The sequence below is a fragment of the Neofelis nebulosa genome, chromosome X, assembly GCF_028018385.1.
Source record: "Neofelis nebulosa isolate mNeoNeb1 chromosome X, mNeoNeb1.pri, whole genome shotgun sequence".
In the NCBI taxonomy this organism is placed as follows: Eukaryota; Metazoa; Chordata; class Mammalia; order Carnivora; family Felidae; genus Neofelis; species Neofelis nebulosa.
In genome coordinates, this window is record NC_080800.1 from 109,388,794 (window position 1) to 109,405,581 (window position 16,788).

Here is a 16,788-nt window from a genome sequence, read left to right on the forward strand (position 1 = left end):
TTTGGGAAAACATTCAAATTCCTTGGCTCCCTTCCATGTTCGCTATCTTCCCAATGCTTAGGCCCCATGTGAAAGAATAAGGAGCTGAATATTTGTAGGGCCTCCACTCTCTCCTCCCTGCTCCCCCGCTCAGTGGGCACCATGCGCACAGTCACTGCACCATCTTGTGGCCATGCCTGTAAATTGCACATTCCCTGCCGGTAGGCAACTTGCCGAGATCTCTGCTGAAACCTTGCAAAAGGTCCATCACCATCCTGTCCTATCTTTTCCTTCTTGCCAGCCACCAAATTGGAAAGGAAAGGCCATGCAAAAGAGCCTTACCCTCTGTGTTTCCGTGTGTGTGTGTGTGTGTGTGTGTGTGTGGGTGCGTGGACACACATGCCCGCACACATGTCCTTCAAGGACTGCCTCAATGCCTCAACTAGCTGTAAAGATTCAATCAGAAATCCTGAGGGCACCTGGGTGGCTCAGTCGGTTAAGCGTCTGGCTCTTGGTTTCAGCTCAGGTCATAATCTCATGCTTTCGTGGGTTCAAACCCTGCCGTGTGGGCAGTGTGGAGCCTGCTTGGGATTCTCTCTCCCTCTGTGACCCTTCCCTGCTCACACTCTCTCAAATAAATGGATAAACTTAAAAAAAGTCCTTGAAAGCCAGATGAAGGGACTTCCAGAAGAAATTCTTCACAAAAGTACTGTTTCCTTCAATCACCGGTATCACCTATTCTGAATAGCAAGTCTATGTTTGATTTTCGAAGTTTCCCTATAATATTGTATACGCCCCAAAAGAACTATTAAAAGGTGCAGATAGCCAGAAACATTTTGCTTCATCAGTAAAATAACCCAGTGAAGGGCCCTCATTAAAAACAACAGCAAGAAATAAATTAAAACCAGCTTAAACACTGTGGAAGGAAATCACCTTATTAGGTTGGTAAAACGATCTCTCTCTGGGGGAAGTGACAATGTGCTATATTTAAAGGAGTACCAATGTTTGGATCAAAGTACATGGGTGCTGAGTTAGTCAAACTGGCAACTCGGACACACTCCAACAGGGGTGTTGGAGACAGGCCATTGTTTACTGCTGTAAGGGAGTAAGGAGCATTTGATAGCTTATAGGATCCGAAGACTGAGGGCTTAAGTCAAGGCTGTTGAGTTGGCTTTATAATGAGTCCACTTGCCTAGGCTGAACTACATTTCCTAGTATTCCCTTTCTTGCATGTTTTGGTTACAGTGGTCCACAAGAGAGGGTCTTGTGGGATATTTGGAGGGCAAAAGGGGAGCAGAAACCATGGTGCGGCTCATACATCTTGTTGCTTATCTGCTGGCTCACTTTGTTGGTGTGAGGGTTCAGCTGGGCCTACGACGGCTCCATTTTCCTTGTGTCCTCCTTCAGCTTCTTCAACTTCTAGACCAGATATGTGTGTGCTTAGCTCTGTGACAAAGTGTCTTAGCCTCTGCAGGACACTCATGACATCAAGATCAAAGCAACAAGTACTGATATGGGTTTCAGTTCATCCTCTTAAGTTCCACGGTGTTCTTGTCCTCCCCCACTTTATTATACCCATCTTCCCTTCCGAACTGCTTGCCCCGTGGACTTCAAGCTTCAGCATCAGGCACAAAGGCAACTACCTTCCAGAGACAGCTTAACTACATCCCACAATTGTGTAATGCCAGATCCCTCAAAGAAATCTCTTTATGGACAGATGTACGTCCTTATGGATCTGCTTGTCTGATTGAACCCGTGACTGATACAGGCACGTATAGATGGGCCACACACAAAGAAAACCTATGACACCACAAACTGCCCCTGAACTTAGTGAAGTTTTTCCAAGAATGTAATTCAATGAAGAAAACCCCAATAAATTTCCTCATTGGAAAAAATTTAATCTAAACATGCAGTGTCCATTATGAGTGTCCATTATGGGCAAGTCAATGATGGAAGACAGAAAATGTCTAAAAAGCCTGCTTTCCCCTAAAGAATATATTTACTGTTCAGTAAGGGAGATAAGGCAGGCATGCAAAAGATAAAATTCAAGGCAATATATAAGCCTTGCAAGAGAGGTTCAAAGTGTTGTCAGATTATTTTTCCCACCAAGGATCCAGTATCTAACAGTGTATACAAATGGCCACAAACATCTTAGTTTATCACCTCCAAGGATATGTCTACTGCTCTCAATTTTTCCAAAGTGTATATAAACCAGATAAAACAACATCCTAAGTAGTCACATAAAAGGTTATTTATTGCTGGAATAGTGCTCTTACAGAAGAGTTGCCAGGTTGGGAGGCTCCCCAAGGCCAGGGGCCAGGGTGCTGTGTCATGTGCATTGGGGCCTGGTAAGTGGGTTGAGTGGATGGCCACGTCAGGGCACTCCCTGCTGTAAGCATGTGCTCTAATCCCAAGGACTACCAGCAAAAAGACTGATGTTAGACCCCTGGTAGTCAAAGGCTGCCTTAGAGGAAAATCCAAGACAGAGAATGTGGGGATCGGGGGTGATTCTTTCCATGACAAGTGACCCTTTGTGACAAAAGCCTTTGCAGCATAATTCATTTTAAATATTCACCAGTCACTGGTTCATTCATGCAACAAACATGTATTGAGTAACTAACATGTGCTTCCCCTCTCTCGACACCCTGCCACTTCTCATCCTTCACGTTGTATTTGAAATGTCACCTCCCAGAATAGCCTTTGTTGTTCCACCCTAAATATTTCCTCCCTGTCATTTTGCTCTATACATTTCCTTCATGGCACTCAGCATGGTTTGGCATTCTGGTTGACTGGTAAGATACTTGGATTAATGTCAGTCTCCAATAGTCGTAGATCATAAGCTCCACAAAAGCAGCTATCATATCTCTTTTATTCGTATCTAAATATCCAGTATGAGCACAGACCCTGGCATGTAGGAGGTTAGATACTCAGTAAATGTTTGTTAAATGAGTGACGGGGGGAGGTAATTAGGTAACTAAAAGGATAAGTGACAGCAATGACCTCAGAGAGCCTAACTCATTACCGCCCAAAGATATGCCTGCCCTGATATCAAGTTTTGGAAAGTGTGTATAAATCAAAGAGGACAAGATCCTAAGCAGTCAGGTAAAGTGTGATTTACTGTTCCTGGCTGAGCTCTGGAATGGGCGTTGGCACAGAGGCTGAGGTGAGTGCAGGAGAGAGGTAACTAAATTCAGTCTGGAGAACTTCAGGAAAGACTCACTGGAAGTGGTAACATTGAGGCAGAGTCCGAAAGAAGAATAGGGCTTAACTCTGCGAAGGGGGTGCACTTATGTGGCTGCATTACTGGGTAGGGAGCATGCGGTGCTAACGGAGAAGGTAAGAATGAGTGGGGGGTAAGCAATAGCATCTAAGGCAAAGGGAACAGCATGTGCAAATGCCCAGCGGTGAAAGGATTGCTGACAGGAGAACTCAAATAACTCCTCTTGGCTGGTGCAGGGAGCGTGCGGGGCAAGTGTTGAGAGATGATACGGGCAGATCAGCAGGGGCTAGGTCACGAAAGGTTGTGAATGCCAGACTAAAGAATTTGGAATGACACTCGAAGACATTCACAGAGTGCGCTTTATTTACAAAGATACCATTTTGTTGGTTATACACCAGGGATTACAATCAAATGCATGAAATAATACTAAAATGCAGTACTGGTAGAGAAGATACCATAGTTTTCAGCTACAGAACTGGAACGTATGGACCGACAATGGAACAGTAGAATAGGAATCATGATCATCGTGGAAAATGTAGAGCATTTGGCTGATGTGTGGTTTTCCTGTACTATATTCAACAGACAAGGGATTCTGAGTACAAAGCTGAGTACATCATGTGCATCTGCTGAATAGTAATTCGTAGTATTGTTGAGGATAAATAGACGTTGCTCTTATCTATTAAAAAAAGGTATCTGCCAACTTTAGACAGGTATTACCAGTGAAGTGTCCGCTATGTGTAAAATACAACACTGGACCTCATGAGCAGAGAGTGGAAGAAAAATATGATGCCAAAAAAAAAAAAAATAGAAATCTCATTTCTGCAGGGATGGAAATACCTCCTTTTAGGACAGTGAATCCAATTACTGGGTAACTTATGAGAATACAATGAACGGGGCAGGGGAAGAATGTAAAACATCGCCAAGAGAAATGGTGCAGGTGTTTCATAAAAATTTACCTAATGAATAAAACATATCAGTTAAAAATAAGAATCAGTCGCTTCAGTTTTGGAAATGTTTACCTGTATTAATCCAATCACAACTGCAAAGCACCAGAACTCTGTTCTAAAATGCTTTGCATGTTTAACTCATTGAATCATTACCACAAATCTATGGAGTAAGTACTATTATGATTTCATTTTTTTTAGAAATGAGGGAAGCTAGGCTCGGAAAGACGAAGTCATTTACCCTGGGTCACACGGCTAATGAGGGCTTCAGCCCTCATGAACCCAGGGAGTGTGATTATTATAGTAGGAATCTCAGAAAAGATTCTGCTTTAGGTTGAACGCCAACAGGCAATAGAACAGAGCACAATAAAAAAAAAAATAACGTGGAAGTTCTTAAAATTTCTTTTTTTTTATTAAAACTTCAGGGTATTGCTGGACACGCCAGACCCAGACAGACCTGAGATGGAATCTCATCTCTGCCAGGAATTACCTGTGTGAGCCTAGGGAAGTCACTTGCCCTCTCTGGGCCTTAAAGTAAACCTGTAAAAATGGTGGAAGGAGGACTGGAAATATGATATGGGTTTGCCTGGTGGCGGTAGATCTGAAACACGTTTTTAAAAATGCTTTCAGATTATTTCAAAAGGAATTTTGCTATTCCAGGCACGTCTTACCCATCAAGTATGGAAAGCACATGCTCGCTTCAACTTACACAAGTGCGCCGTATGTGTAGATTGTGTAGAGTGATAGTCTTTAATAGGAAGCGCAATCTATGAGGTACAGAGGGCCCGGCTCAGATGCGAGACCAAACCCATTTTGTTGGACATTAGGAATATATTCTAATGCCGTAGAGTTGAATTGGGAATTATGCCCCTGAAAATCAAAGCGCAGAACTCTTGGTCCAAAGACCTGAGACCAAGGTCCAAGTTTGGCTGCTTCCATTTGTGAGGCCTAGAAGAATATTTATGGGTCTAGTAATACTGGGTTCAAGGGTGAGGGGATCTCAGGCTGCCTCTCCAAGGGCAAAGGGGCCAGGCAAAGTGGGCTGGGTATCTGTGGGTCCCGAACAATCCAAAGAACCAGAAGGAATCTAGTTGCTTTGTGACTATTCGTAACTGGAAAAGAAACCATTGTTAATTAAATTTCAGAGAAGCCAGGGGCACCTGGCTGGCTCAGTCCATAGAGCACTTGACTCTTGATCTCAGGGTCATGGGTTCAAGCCCCATGTTGGGCACGGATCCTACTCAAATTTTAGAGAAGCCGGAAATGGCTTCCTGGCTTATCTGTATCAGGAGCTCAAGGCCCTCTATTCCCGGCTGCTGTCCTGGAGGAAGCTTCTGCTATAGAAGAGAACTCCATCTGGGATAGGGCAAAGGGCTTGCAGACAGACCTGGATGGGAAACCAAGACCTGCCATTCAGTAGTTGTGTGCCTGGGGACACATCTCTCTAAACCTCAGTTTACTTCTCTGTATAATGGGGAACTACTAAAACGTGCTTGCCTGCGTTTTTGGAAAAATGAGAAGAAGCTCCTTCTCCAGATGATGTCTGGGAATTGCTTTTACAGAAACATTTACAGATGATATTGGGGAACTGCTTCAAAATATTACAGTTTGTAGGGAAAGTAAGCGAGGACATAGATTAAACAAGATTGGCCAGGAGCTGATAATTACTGAAGCCGAGTGATAGGGACACGGAGGGTTCATTACGCTGTTCTCTCTATTTGTGGAGAGGTTTGAACCTTCCCATAATGAAATGTTTTAAATAATGAATAAAGCAAAGAGATCGAGCTCCGGAGTTCCAACTAGGTTTGATTTGGGCTCCCGCCTCTAAGTACTGGGCACGTTAATTAAGCTCTCCTGAGCCTCAGCCTCCTCCTCTGTAAACTGTGGGAAGTAATTATTCCTGCCTCCCAGGGTAGCTGTGGAGATAAAATGAGGTTATGCGTATAAAGGATTTAGTAGAGCATCCTAATCTGGCCAGAGGTGTTGAGGTCTCCCACCTGGGTAAGAACTCGTTCTCCCTTAGTGGAGTGGAGCTGTTATAAACGTTCAGAAATTTCCATCCAAGAGCAGGACCAGCTAAGTAGCCTCCAGTTGAGCCGGGAGAGCCTTCCTCTGTGGAGCTTCTGTGAGCAGGAGGTGGTTGGAGATTAAAGACAGCTGGCGACAGGCAGCTCTACCCGGGGTTTCACTCACAGAGGTCCAGAACGGACTCTCGGGCCTGGGAAATGGACTCAGCTGGGAATCTTTCTTATTTTTTTTTTAATTTTTTAAAGTAATCTCTATGCCCAGAGTGGGGCTCAAACTCATGACCCTGAGATGAAGAGTCGCATGTGCCATTGACCGAGCAGACCAGGCGACCCCGGAGATCATTTTCTTGATAACAGGCTTCTCTGACCTCCCCTCCCAGCTTCCTACTACACTGGGCCTAACTCACAGTAAAGTGCTCAATGCAGGTTAGTCAAATGAATGGACCAGAGTAAAAGAAATCAAGTTGCCAGAAGCCAGACACTGGGTCAGCAAGCTGAAGCTGGTTAAACAAATGCCTCCAGACTCAGGGCCCGCTTGCTTGCAGAGCCTGGGGCTGGCCTAGCCACGACGTGGGGCACAGTGCTTCAGGGCAGGGGGAATCAAGTAGGGAATGAGAGAGCAGAGCTTCCGGCATGACGTGAACGACCTACTTGTCTTCGTGCCTCACAGAGGTACCACCAGCTTGAACTTGCATCTATCTGGGGGTGGCTTCCTCTGCTCTGTCCAGACACATTCGGGGTGGAAACTCGCACTTGTTCAACTGGCTTGCTCTAATTGGTTGCTACTTGCTTTTGACCCCAGGCTTATTAGAGCTCATTAGGACTCTATTAACATGGCAATCAGCCTATGTAAGATGTTACGTATAGCCTTTTAGAGTCAGTGATACTTCAAAAACTCCTATTTGAATTCATTTGGGAAGTCTCGTGCCTGGGATGAGGAGTAAAGAGCTTTAGCCTGGAGCAAAGGTTCAAATTCAAGTAGGGTGGCGTTCAACGGGCGGGCGAGCGGTGAGGTGAGCATAGATAGAGTTGAGGTGGGATTATGGAGAGTCTCTCGCATTTAGCTGAGTGTGGACTTGATCCGCAGATAGTGGTGGGTCCCCGCTACTTTCTGAGGAGGGCAGTGCAGTGATCAGACCTATGATTTAGGACAGTAGCTCTCGCATTTACCTAACCATATTCGATTCATCTTCGAATCATCTTAGAATCTCACCAAAAGGCAGAATTCCCTTGCTTTGCCCCTGAGATTCTGATTCGGCAACTTGGCAGAGTCTGGGCCAGGGAATCTGCACCCTTAAGCAAACACATCACAAACACTTTCTGAGACCACAGGTCCATGGTGAAGGTTTGAGACGCAGTTTCAGGAAGATGAGTGTGGAGGTCAAGAAACAAGCTGAGGACAGGAGAATAGGAAGACACCGCCACCATCCAGGTGTGCAGTATATGGAAATCTGACCTTGCTACATCTATTTATCTGTACTAGTCGGTGCTGAGCATCCTTACTTAAACTCCCTTCCTAGCAGTTCAGGGTTGCAAAGCCCAAATCTAGCTCTTCGATTAAATTCATGAAGTCTTTACCATATAACCCCAAGCACCTTGATCCTGTTCTAGCTAGTTTCAGGGACGCAAGCCCTCTCTGGGGTCTGAGAAAAAAACCACTCTTGCATTTGAATTAACCCATGAAAAAGCTGGTTAGGGTTGGCTCCAGCCGGCTGGTTGGGCCCCATTAAGTTATGGTATAGCCCTCTCTTTTAAGACTTGACCTTTCCGCTCGGGGCCTCCTAAGTCACGTGAAATCCAGGAGCGCATTTTCAAGTCACAAAAACTGTTAAACTTTTCTTAGGCCCAGTTAGGCATCATTGAATCCTACCTACATTAGTGAAGTCACAAGATTTAACCAGGCATAATGAGAATAGCATTTATGCAACTTACTGAGATTTGATGAGGATTCTTGAACCTTGTCCTGCCCGAAGGCAACAAGATCAAAATTTAGCAATTCAAATGGGAATAGGAGCAAAGTATTCTTTTTCCTCTTCCTTTTTTTAAAGAGAAGCCAGCTACCTTAATTTACAAGACTTGCGTGGGCCCTTCGTGACTGCTAATCTTATAAACTAGTATTGCTAACTTTTAATGGGTTTCCTCTCCCTCCTCCCTCCCAGGTGGCATATATGCATTTTAACAGGGTCTTCTGGACAGGCTGCTGTCACCCAGAGTAGACTTGGAGCGTGGGAATTCTAGGTGCCCACCTAGACCTGGGAGAGAGGCAGCTAGACTTCGGGGGGCTTCTCATATCTCATGCAAAGAGGCCCACGCTGCAGCGGTGTGGGGTGGAGAGGTGGGTGGGGAAAGAAGGGGGCTGGTGGTGAGTCATCCTTGCGTAACTAAGTGTAATGAAGTAGGTCCCAAATGATCCAGGGACATCAGATAACTCATTTGCGTTGCTCGAGAGAGCGTCAGTGACTCACTTGGCCTTTTGTGGATTAGATCTTTCAGAATGCTCCTGTCGGAGCTCTATTCAGAACTCAAAAGCAAACCTTAGGATGGTTCTTTATATATTTAATTATGTGACAATTGTGAGATATGTATTTTATATTTTTAGGAAAGTTTTAAAAATGAGTCACAATGGGACATACACTACTTTTTGCTTATTTTCTTGCCAATATTTTTAATTCTTGATCTCAGAGTCGGTATTCAGCTATTAAAAACATGGGCATTCTCAGACATCTAGGCTTCATGCTAATGCCAATAGTCACGATAATGCTAATACTAGCCAACACATAGAAGGCTTATTCTGCGTCAGGCGCTGTCCTAATCGCTTTACAAATATCACCTCATTTGATGCCCACAACAGCCCTCTGAAGTGGGAGCTATTATTTGATCCATTTATAGGGCGGGAAACTGAGGCATAGAGAGGTTAGGGACTTCCCCAAGGTCACAAAGCTAGTTAAGTGGTGGGGCTGGGATTCAAACCCAGGCAGCGTGGATCTGGAACCCATGCTGTCAACCTACAACACCGGCAGCAAACGTTTTGGGTGCTTAGGGGTAACCATCCACCGTATTCCAGGTTTGGAGGGAAAAGCATGATACTCTGTTGAACTTAAAAAAAAAGGGGGGGTAATTGAATAATGAGAATGTTGTGGTTTCATTTTTGTTATCAATATTATATGTGTGTGTGTGTGTGTGTGTGAGAGAGAGAGAGAGAGAGAGAGAGACAGCCAGCCAGCCAGAGAGACAGAGACACATAAAGACAGAGAGATGGGGAGAGAGAGACATTAGATTTGAATGGTAATAAGACAAGGAGATCTAGAAGAAATCACATAATTACACTAGTTATTTTGAGCGAGTGAGAGTTGTGTAGGTAATTTCACTTTTTACTTTACATACCTTTATTGTTTTAATTCGTTACAAGGATGTGATTGAACACACATACTGAAGAACTAATTAAGCTTTTAACTATACTAACAGACTATTTGAGAGAATCCTGAGAGAAAAGATCAGAATCTTCTCTGTTCTTGGGCTTAATGCAGTGACTTTCATGTAATAGGTATTCAATAAGTGTTGTTTGCCATGTTGTGTTATTGGGCAGTGTGTCATTTTTATCACACCCCTCGATTCTCTCCGACCCTGGGCTCATTATAAACTCTGTCAGGATTTCACTATTTAGGACATTTCATTGTTCTTTAGCACAGGGGTTGCCCAGTTTTTTCTCTCAAGGGCAAGAAGAGACGTATTGCTGCGTCTGTCATGTGAGAGCGGCCAGAGGAGATATGGAAAGAAATGGGCGTGGCTGAGCTCCAATCAAATTTTATTTACAAAAGCAGGCGGCTGGTGACATTTGGCCCCAGGTTCACAGTTTGGGGATGCCGGCTCTAGCCAGTCACAAGTGTCCCTGGCCCTGAAAAACAGCTGATTTACTTTGTCCTGAGGATACTTTTCTCCCGCAGTTCTGAGGGCTTGGCACACTTGTGAAGGTGTGATTGATGTATTATAAATTTACTTTGGGATTTTTCGGGTGTTGATGTGATTCCTTTGATGTTTAAACCTGTCAGGTCGCCTCATTCTTGCCGTTTGACAGATTAGGATTGTCTTATTCCACTGTCCCACTGGATGACACTTGGGGTCCCCATACACTGCGTCTTGTCATGCTTTTTACAGAACACCCAGTTTTTGTTCGTTTGCTTAGTGGAATCCCTAGTGAAGATGAGAGAGAGGGGACTCTTCCTTAGGACAGGGCAGGAGAGCCGTGGGCTGCACGGCAACCCCCCGCCCCCAGACCACTCTGTTGCTTTTCTGCATCTCAGACATTGGGAGACGGTGGAGATCTCAAGCCTGTCGTGTGATGCCTTCGTGCTTCTTTCCACCGCTCGCAGAAGGAAATCATCCGCCCAAGTGTGAAGGCTCTTTCAGACCTTCCACCCATTGCCTCCCCTCCTCCACAAACATAGTCCATTTGGACTTGGTTATAACTCCTATTGAGAATCCTCCATCCTTAGGAACTGGGCCGACCAGTTTTTTCTTCATTATGGTTCCTCTCTGGGCAAACTCAATAGTCCATTTCCTTCTAAGCCAACCCTGATCTTGTGCCCCGAGGCATAGATGGTGCAGGGTTTTCCTTTTTCCCCACTTCAGTAAGAGTGCCCTGCTCTCCAAGAGCACCCTCCTCACGGGAAAAGGGAAGCAACTTTTATTTCCTATTTCAAATTCTTGGCCTCTGTGTTCCTGTTCACAGTTCCACCCAAGGAACTTACACAATCAGGACGATCGGCCACCCGATGCTTGCTCAACAGATAGCCAATGGGCAAAATTTTCTAAGTATGAATAGTTTGCAAGCTAAATAGTTAAAGCCTTCAGATTTGGCTTCCTTCCCCTCTAATCCATACAACTGATACCTAAATTCTCTTTGGAGAAGGGAAAGGGTAAATCTGTAAATGGTTCTGTAACCCGAACCATAAATTTGTTCTGAAAAATATGTACCTTGCACAAAATTAGATCATGTTATATTCATAACCTTAAAAACCAATACTTAACTGCTTACCTTTAACCTCTATCCTGCAGACATGGGATAGATAAGAAATAAAGGGCCCGTTTTTTTCCCTTTTTGCATGCTTGAAAACATGCAAGTATCTAATAACATTTATGTGAAAACTCATACATGTTTCATTTGCATAAAGCGCTGAACGTGTGAGTCTCCCCAAATTCATATGTTGAAATCTTAACCCCACTCTGATGGTATCTAGAGGTGGGGGCCTTTGGGAGGTGATTGGGTCAGGAGAATGGAGCCCTCACGAATGGGATTAGTGCCCTTACAAGAAGAGGCCAGAGAACAAGCTAGCTACATTTTGCCATGTGAACATACAGCTAGAAGTCAGCCATCAAATGGAAAGAGGGCCCTCCCCAGAACCTGACCGTGCCCGCATCCTGATCTCAGACTTTCGGCCTCCAGAGCTGTGGGAAAATAAGGTTTTGTTGTTGACAAGCCACCCAGTTTATGGTATTTTGCTATGGTGGCCCACACTAAGAGACACAGCAAACCTTGTCTTTCCTGGACAACTTTGTCTTACTCAGAAGAGGAGACAGGGTGGACTTCCAGAAGGAAGCCCCCAAAGCTAAGGCCATTTTTAGTGTGATAGATTAGAATGGGTTATCTCACGTCCAACACCTAGTGGCCGAGAGGGAAAAAGGAAACTCCTTGAGAAAAGAGAATTCTGTCCATGGGGTCGCAAACTTGAAATCACGAAATTACTCAGAGTCTGTAATTTAAACTTTATTTCATATCTATTGTTAAATTACACAAAATCAGCAAATGGTCTGTAAAGCTACACCATTGGACAGATGTTTACAGTTGAAATCATGGGATTTATATGATGACAAAAATGTGTATTTATCACATCCCTTATATACAATAATCAGTATAGACAGAGAAAATGCACTTAATCTTCACAAGCCATGCACACCACAACAATATAACACAAAATGTTTTTTTCTGTAACAAGCTTTTCCACTGGCTCTGGCTTCGCCCTGCTTTCCAGCAGTACCTATCAGTTTTAAGAGCAAACACTGTGAATCGAAACTAAACAAAATTGAAATAACCACAGTGATCTACAGGATCTTTATTTTAAAAACACAATGTACACAAAATAGTTTCACTCAAAAACACGTGGATTTCAAGGCGTGTCTGGGTTTTAAACAAATTCCTTTCGGTTTTTCAGTTCTCCAAATTCCCAGGACTGCAACACTGTTGGACAAAAGAAACTTTAGATACAGGGATACAAGCTCAGCGTCAAGCACGTTTATTTTTAAACCCAAATACTCAGCTTCTTGTCCGGCTCGTGGCCATAGTCTAACAGATGAAACTAGATCATGCAGATAAGCAGCAGATTGTACAAGATGTGACTTTATCATCGCACTTCTAAGCATGTCGCTCCTGAAAGCATAAATGCCACTTCCAAGTGTCTTGCTGGATTCACAGCAGGGGGTGAGGGTAAGTCCTTACAAAAGCATCGCAAAACCCATAAAATGGAAACTTCCCAGAATCCTGATGCTTGCCAGCACAGTGGGGGACGTGCTCCTTCTTGCTCTGCTCGATTCATAACCGATACCTTAAAAGTATTTGTGCAGAGACTTAACAATATGAAATCACTCTCCTCAATGCATATGCTCCTGCTACTTAACCTCACTGCAGAGCACTCTTGCTGTTTGTTCTTTCTAAAAACAGAACCTAGTAGGGGGTTAGCCAAAGTATCGAGGTACAGCTTTTGGTGTTACTGAATAACTGGCTATCCTAATGCTTATTCTACCATTTCCCCCCTCTTGTAATTGTCTACAATCTGTCAACACGCACACACAAAAAGAACAAACGGGCTAGAAGTAGCCAGCCCAACTGGCAACGGTACCATAAAATTGTACAAAAAGTCAGTAACGATCCACTCACATTCCCGTTCATTTCTATCTGATCGAGAATAACTTCAGCAATATTTTTAGACACGTTATCCTGTTCAAGAGTTTCTTGATAAGGACCTCACTACACAGACATTGATAAGACAACTCTATAGAAAGAAAGTCCTGACTCTAATCCAGGATTATGTATCACAAGAAACTCAGCAACACGCCATTTATATGATGAAGAGGGATTCTATAAATGGGTTGTTTTGGAATGAGCACAACTCGGAGAAGCCTTAAAATGAATGAGAAGCAGAGCCAAAAGGATTCCAGAATTGTTGAAATTACAGTGCCCAGAAAGTGTCTGAAAATTAGATCTTTACACTGGTATTCCATTTGGGAGAAAAGGGTTTTTGTTTAGTATGAGATACACCCTGTTTAAAACCTTTAGACAGTAGAAGGTAGAAAAAGTTGAAAATTCTAAACATCTCTTAAATAACAAGATACGAATCCTGTTCCGCTTGAAAAGCCAATATTTTTACATAAAACTACCCATGTTTCAGACAGAAAAATCTTCGTTTCTATTGTTTGGTAAGATTTACCATCAGTTCTTATTCCATTTAAATAGATTCCTTGGTAAAATCAGAAGAAACTAAAAGGTTTCGTGGTTAATTGTAGTTGGGTTTGGTTTTTTTTTTTCTGTTTATATTCATGCCTACCCCTGGAAACAAATGTCTGCCTCCAAGATTGAGCTTTAACAGTGTATCATGAATAATTTGGAGTCCGTTTCTTAGCCACAAGTTGAATGGCCACATTTTATGTTTTCATTTTGTCTCTGACTAATTTAAGCACTTCTTAAAATATAGAAACAGCAATTTCTGGCAAGTCTGGTTTGGTTTTTGGATTTTATAAATACTCCAACAAACCAAAAAGAGACAATTTAATTACATACTGAGAGTTGTTTTACCCACGCACAGTATAACATTTAATTGAAAGGCAACTGTAAAGGCAACATCTTAACTTTTCCTTTAACTTCCAAACTTAAGGAAGCAAGATGTGTTTGGAAACTCTCACGTTTTAAGATCTGCCATACTCCTACTGGTGCTTTGGGACAAGTGCGCAAAGGCCATTGGGAGCCACTTAACGCCATTTCTCTACGCTGCCTATGTAGTCATTGGTGCCATTGCTGGTGTTGCCATCACTCTGCTCTTGGCCTGCGCTCTGCTTCTGGCTTTCACGGTTCTCCTTGTGGCTCGAATTCTGACTCGAATGCTGAGTCAGGTTCTGAATCAGATTCTGAGTCACATTCTGATTGGCGTTCAGATTTGGGTTCTGACTCGGATTCTGACTCGGATTCTGGCTCTGACCCTGACTCTGGAAATGGGTCTGAAGGAACCTCCCCTTCAGAAATTTGCGTTGTTCCTGACGCTTCTGCCTAGCTTCCTGATGCTCCTTCTGCCTCATAAACTGATACCTTTGCAAAAAGAGATCTTTGGCGTAGCTGTACAATTCCATATCCAGAAAATTTAGTCCCTCAATCCGCTTTTGGATTTCCTCATTGATCTCAACACTAGAGGCCCTGGTGGTATTGTATTGGGTAAATGGCGAAATAAAGTTCATGTTGAAGGTTTTCTCGAACAGATACTGGGTCTTTCGCTGAAACTCAGTGAGGCCGAAGAACGCCATGTGCTTCAGATTCGATTTGGCACTTTCCAGGAGGACCTTGTTCCTCTGCTTCTCAGGCATGACAGACAGGTTGTAGCAGCCTACTAGGGTCAGGTCAGAGAGCATGCGCACTTGGCGGTTGTTGGCTAGATTATAGGGACAGTCCATGAACTCTTTTAGGGGGCAGCCAGACCAGTCATCGCCAGTGTAGCAGCTGGGCAGCTCTTCTGAGGTTGGGGGCCTTCCATCACAGACATGCAGGGATGCTTTCCATGTGGCCCCTCTCTGGACATGCCTCCACTCGCTCAAGTACCGGGACACTGGGTCTCGGAGGATGGTGATGTAGTGGAAGTTTCTACAGACAAAGCACAGAGAACAATAGTGAGAGGTGCGGGTGACATAGGTGGAGTCAGGGAGGTGCATGGCGGACGTGATGTTCACCGGTCAGTAAGGAAGGCAAAAAGGGAATGATGGTGATCTGGCGGCATTTGTCCCCGTGCACTGTGCTGTAGACCACTGTCTGAGTCCTACTAGCCTGGCCAGGAAGCTAATTCTTTTGCCCGATTTGCTGGTACTGCAGCTAAAACAAGTAGGAAAAGTTTAGGCCTAGGACATCATCCCTGTCATTCTTCACTCCCTCTGCCTGCTCCCCCTGTTTGGCTTGCCCCAATCAATGACAGAATCTTCCCAAAGACCTCATTTGCTAAGGAGGCAACCATTTTATTTCATACCCCCCACCCTTAAACCTGCATCAACTGATCACAAAATGGACACCAGTGGAAGCAAGTGATTTTTTTAATGTTTTATTTATTTTTCAGAGAGACAGAGAGACAGAGAGAGAGAGCACACAAGCAGGGGAGGAGCAAAGAGAGAGGGAGACACAGAATCCTAAGCAGGCTCCAGGCTCCAAGCTGTCAGCAGAGAGCCCGATGCGGGACTTGAACCCACGAACCACGAGATCATAACCTGAGCTGAAGGTGGACTCTTAACCGACGAAGCCACTCAGGTGCCCCACAAGTGATCTTATCGAAGCGATAATGGAGTTGATAAGTGAGCTGAAATTCTAATCTTTCTTACTAAATATACGAAAGCATTCCCCCAATATCCGGTCTAAACAGGATACCTTATTAAACAATAAAACCGCATTGAAAGGGTGCCAGTATGATGCTTTGATTTTGGCTATTGTCCTAACATCATGGCTCCTTCCTTACGGAAGTGGGACGTACAGGGAGGCAGAGCAGCCCAGGGCCTCCAGAAATAAACATTGCGGTTAGTCACCGACTGAAATAGACACGGTAGCTGCCAATGGCATATATGCAGGCTACTACCTCGGTTTCAGCCGTTGCTGAAAACTTGCCCCACCCCTTGCTGCCAGCCCTCACCTCTTCCTCTGTGGCACCATAGGACAGCCACCCTCAGCTAGCACGTCCACACTTAACCTTTGTTAAAACGCTTTTGATACGGAATGGTGATTCCTTGTTTATATTTCTGCTTAAACTATGTTTTCCAGAACAGGGGCTCTGGGCTGCTCTTCTAGAACTTCCAGGGAATTGGAGGGAGAGAGCTGGGGACTGGGAAGGCCATGCCTTATCGTGGCCAAAGTCTCTGGGTGATCTTCTAAGCGCCTTGCAAGTATCACAGAAAGTGTCTTTTAAATTATTTTATATATTTTTCTGGAATAAATAAGCATGGGGGTCCAGGAGAAGCATCTGGGAGTGAAAATGGAAAGAGGCCTCGACTTCCTTCACCTACCTCATTGCTTTTCCTAGGACCTGACTTTGCTAGCACCACTAAAATTCATGTCTGTGAAGTCCCACTGCTTTACAGCCAGCAGCTTTTGTTGTCCCGCAGCCCTTACTAAGAAAGGTGACTCTTCCCACGGGCTTTCTCCTTCCGCCCTTTGTTCTGGCATTCATTCACTCCTTCAGCCAATACATATTTACTGAGCCTTTATGCTACGCTGGAGGCAACAGCTTAGCGGCAGTCTAATTATTTGGAAAAAACAGAAGCTTATGAAGTCCAGTGACACATTTGGATTAATCTTTGAACTAGCTTTACATGGCACACATTACAA

The 16,788-nt window shown here is 44.2% G+C and overlaps 1 protein-coding gene across 2 annotated transcripts in view; it reads right to left on the minus strand.

Annotated features, from left to right (window-relative positions):
• Nucleotides 1-11,921: 11,921 nt before the first annotated feature.
• The window catches only part of HS6ST2 (heparan sulfate 6-O-sulfotransferase 2), a 289,752-nt gene continuing 284,885 nt past the window's right edge, over nucleotides 11,922-16,788 (minus strand). For both annotated transcript variants that reach the window (XM_058713042.1, XM_058713043.1), the window contains one exon: nucleotides 11,922-15,069. In XM_058713042.1, the coding sequence (XP_058569025.1) occupies nucleotides 14,190-15,069 (880 nt within the window). In that variant the 3' untranslated portion in view covers nucleotides 11,922-14,189. The remainder of the gene's footprint in view (nucleotides 15,070-16,788) is intronic.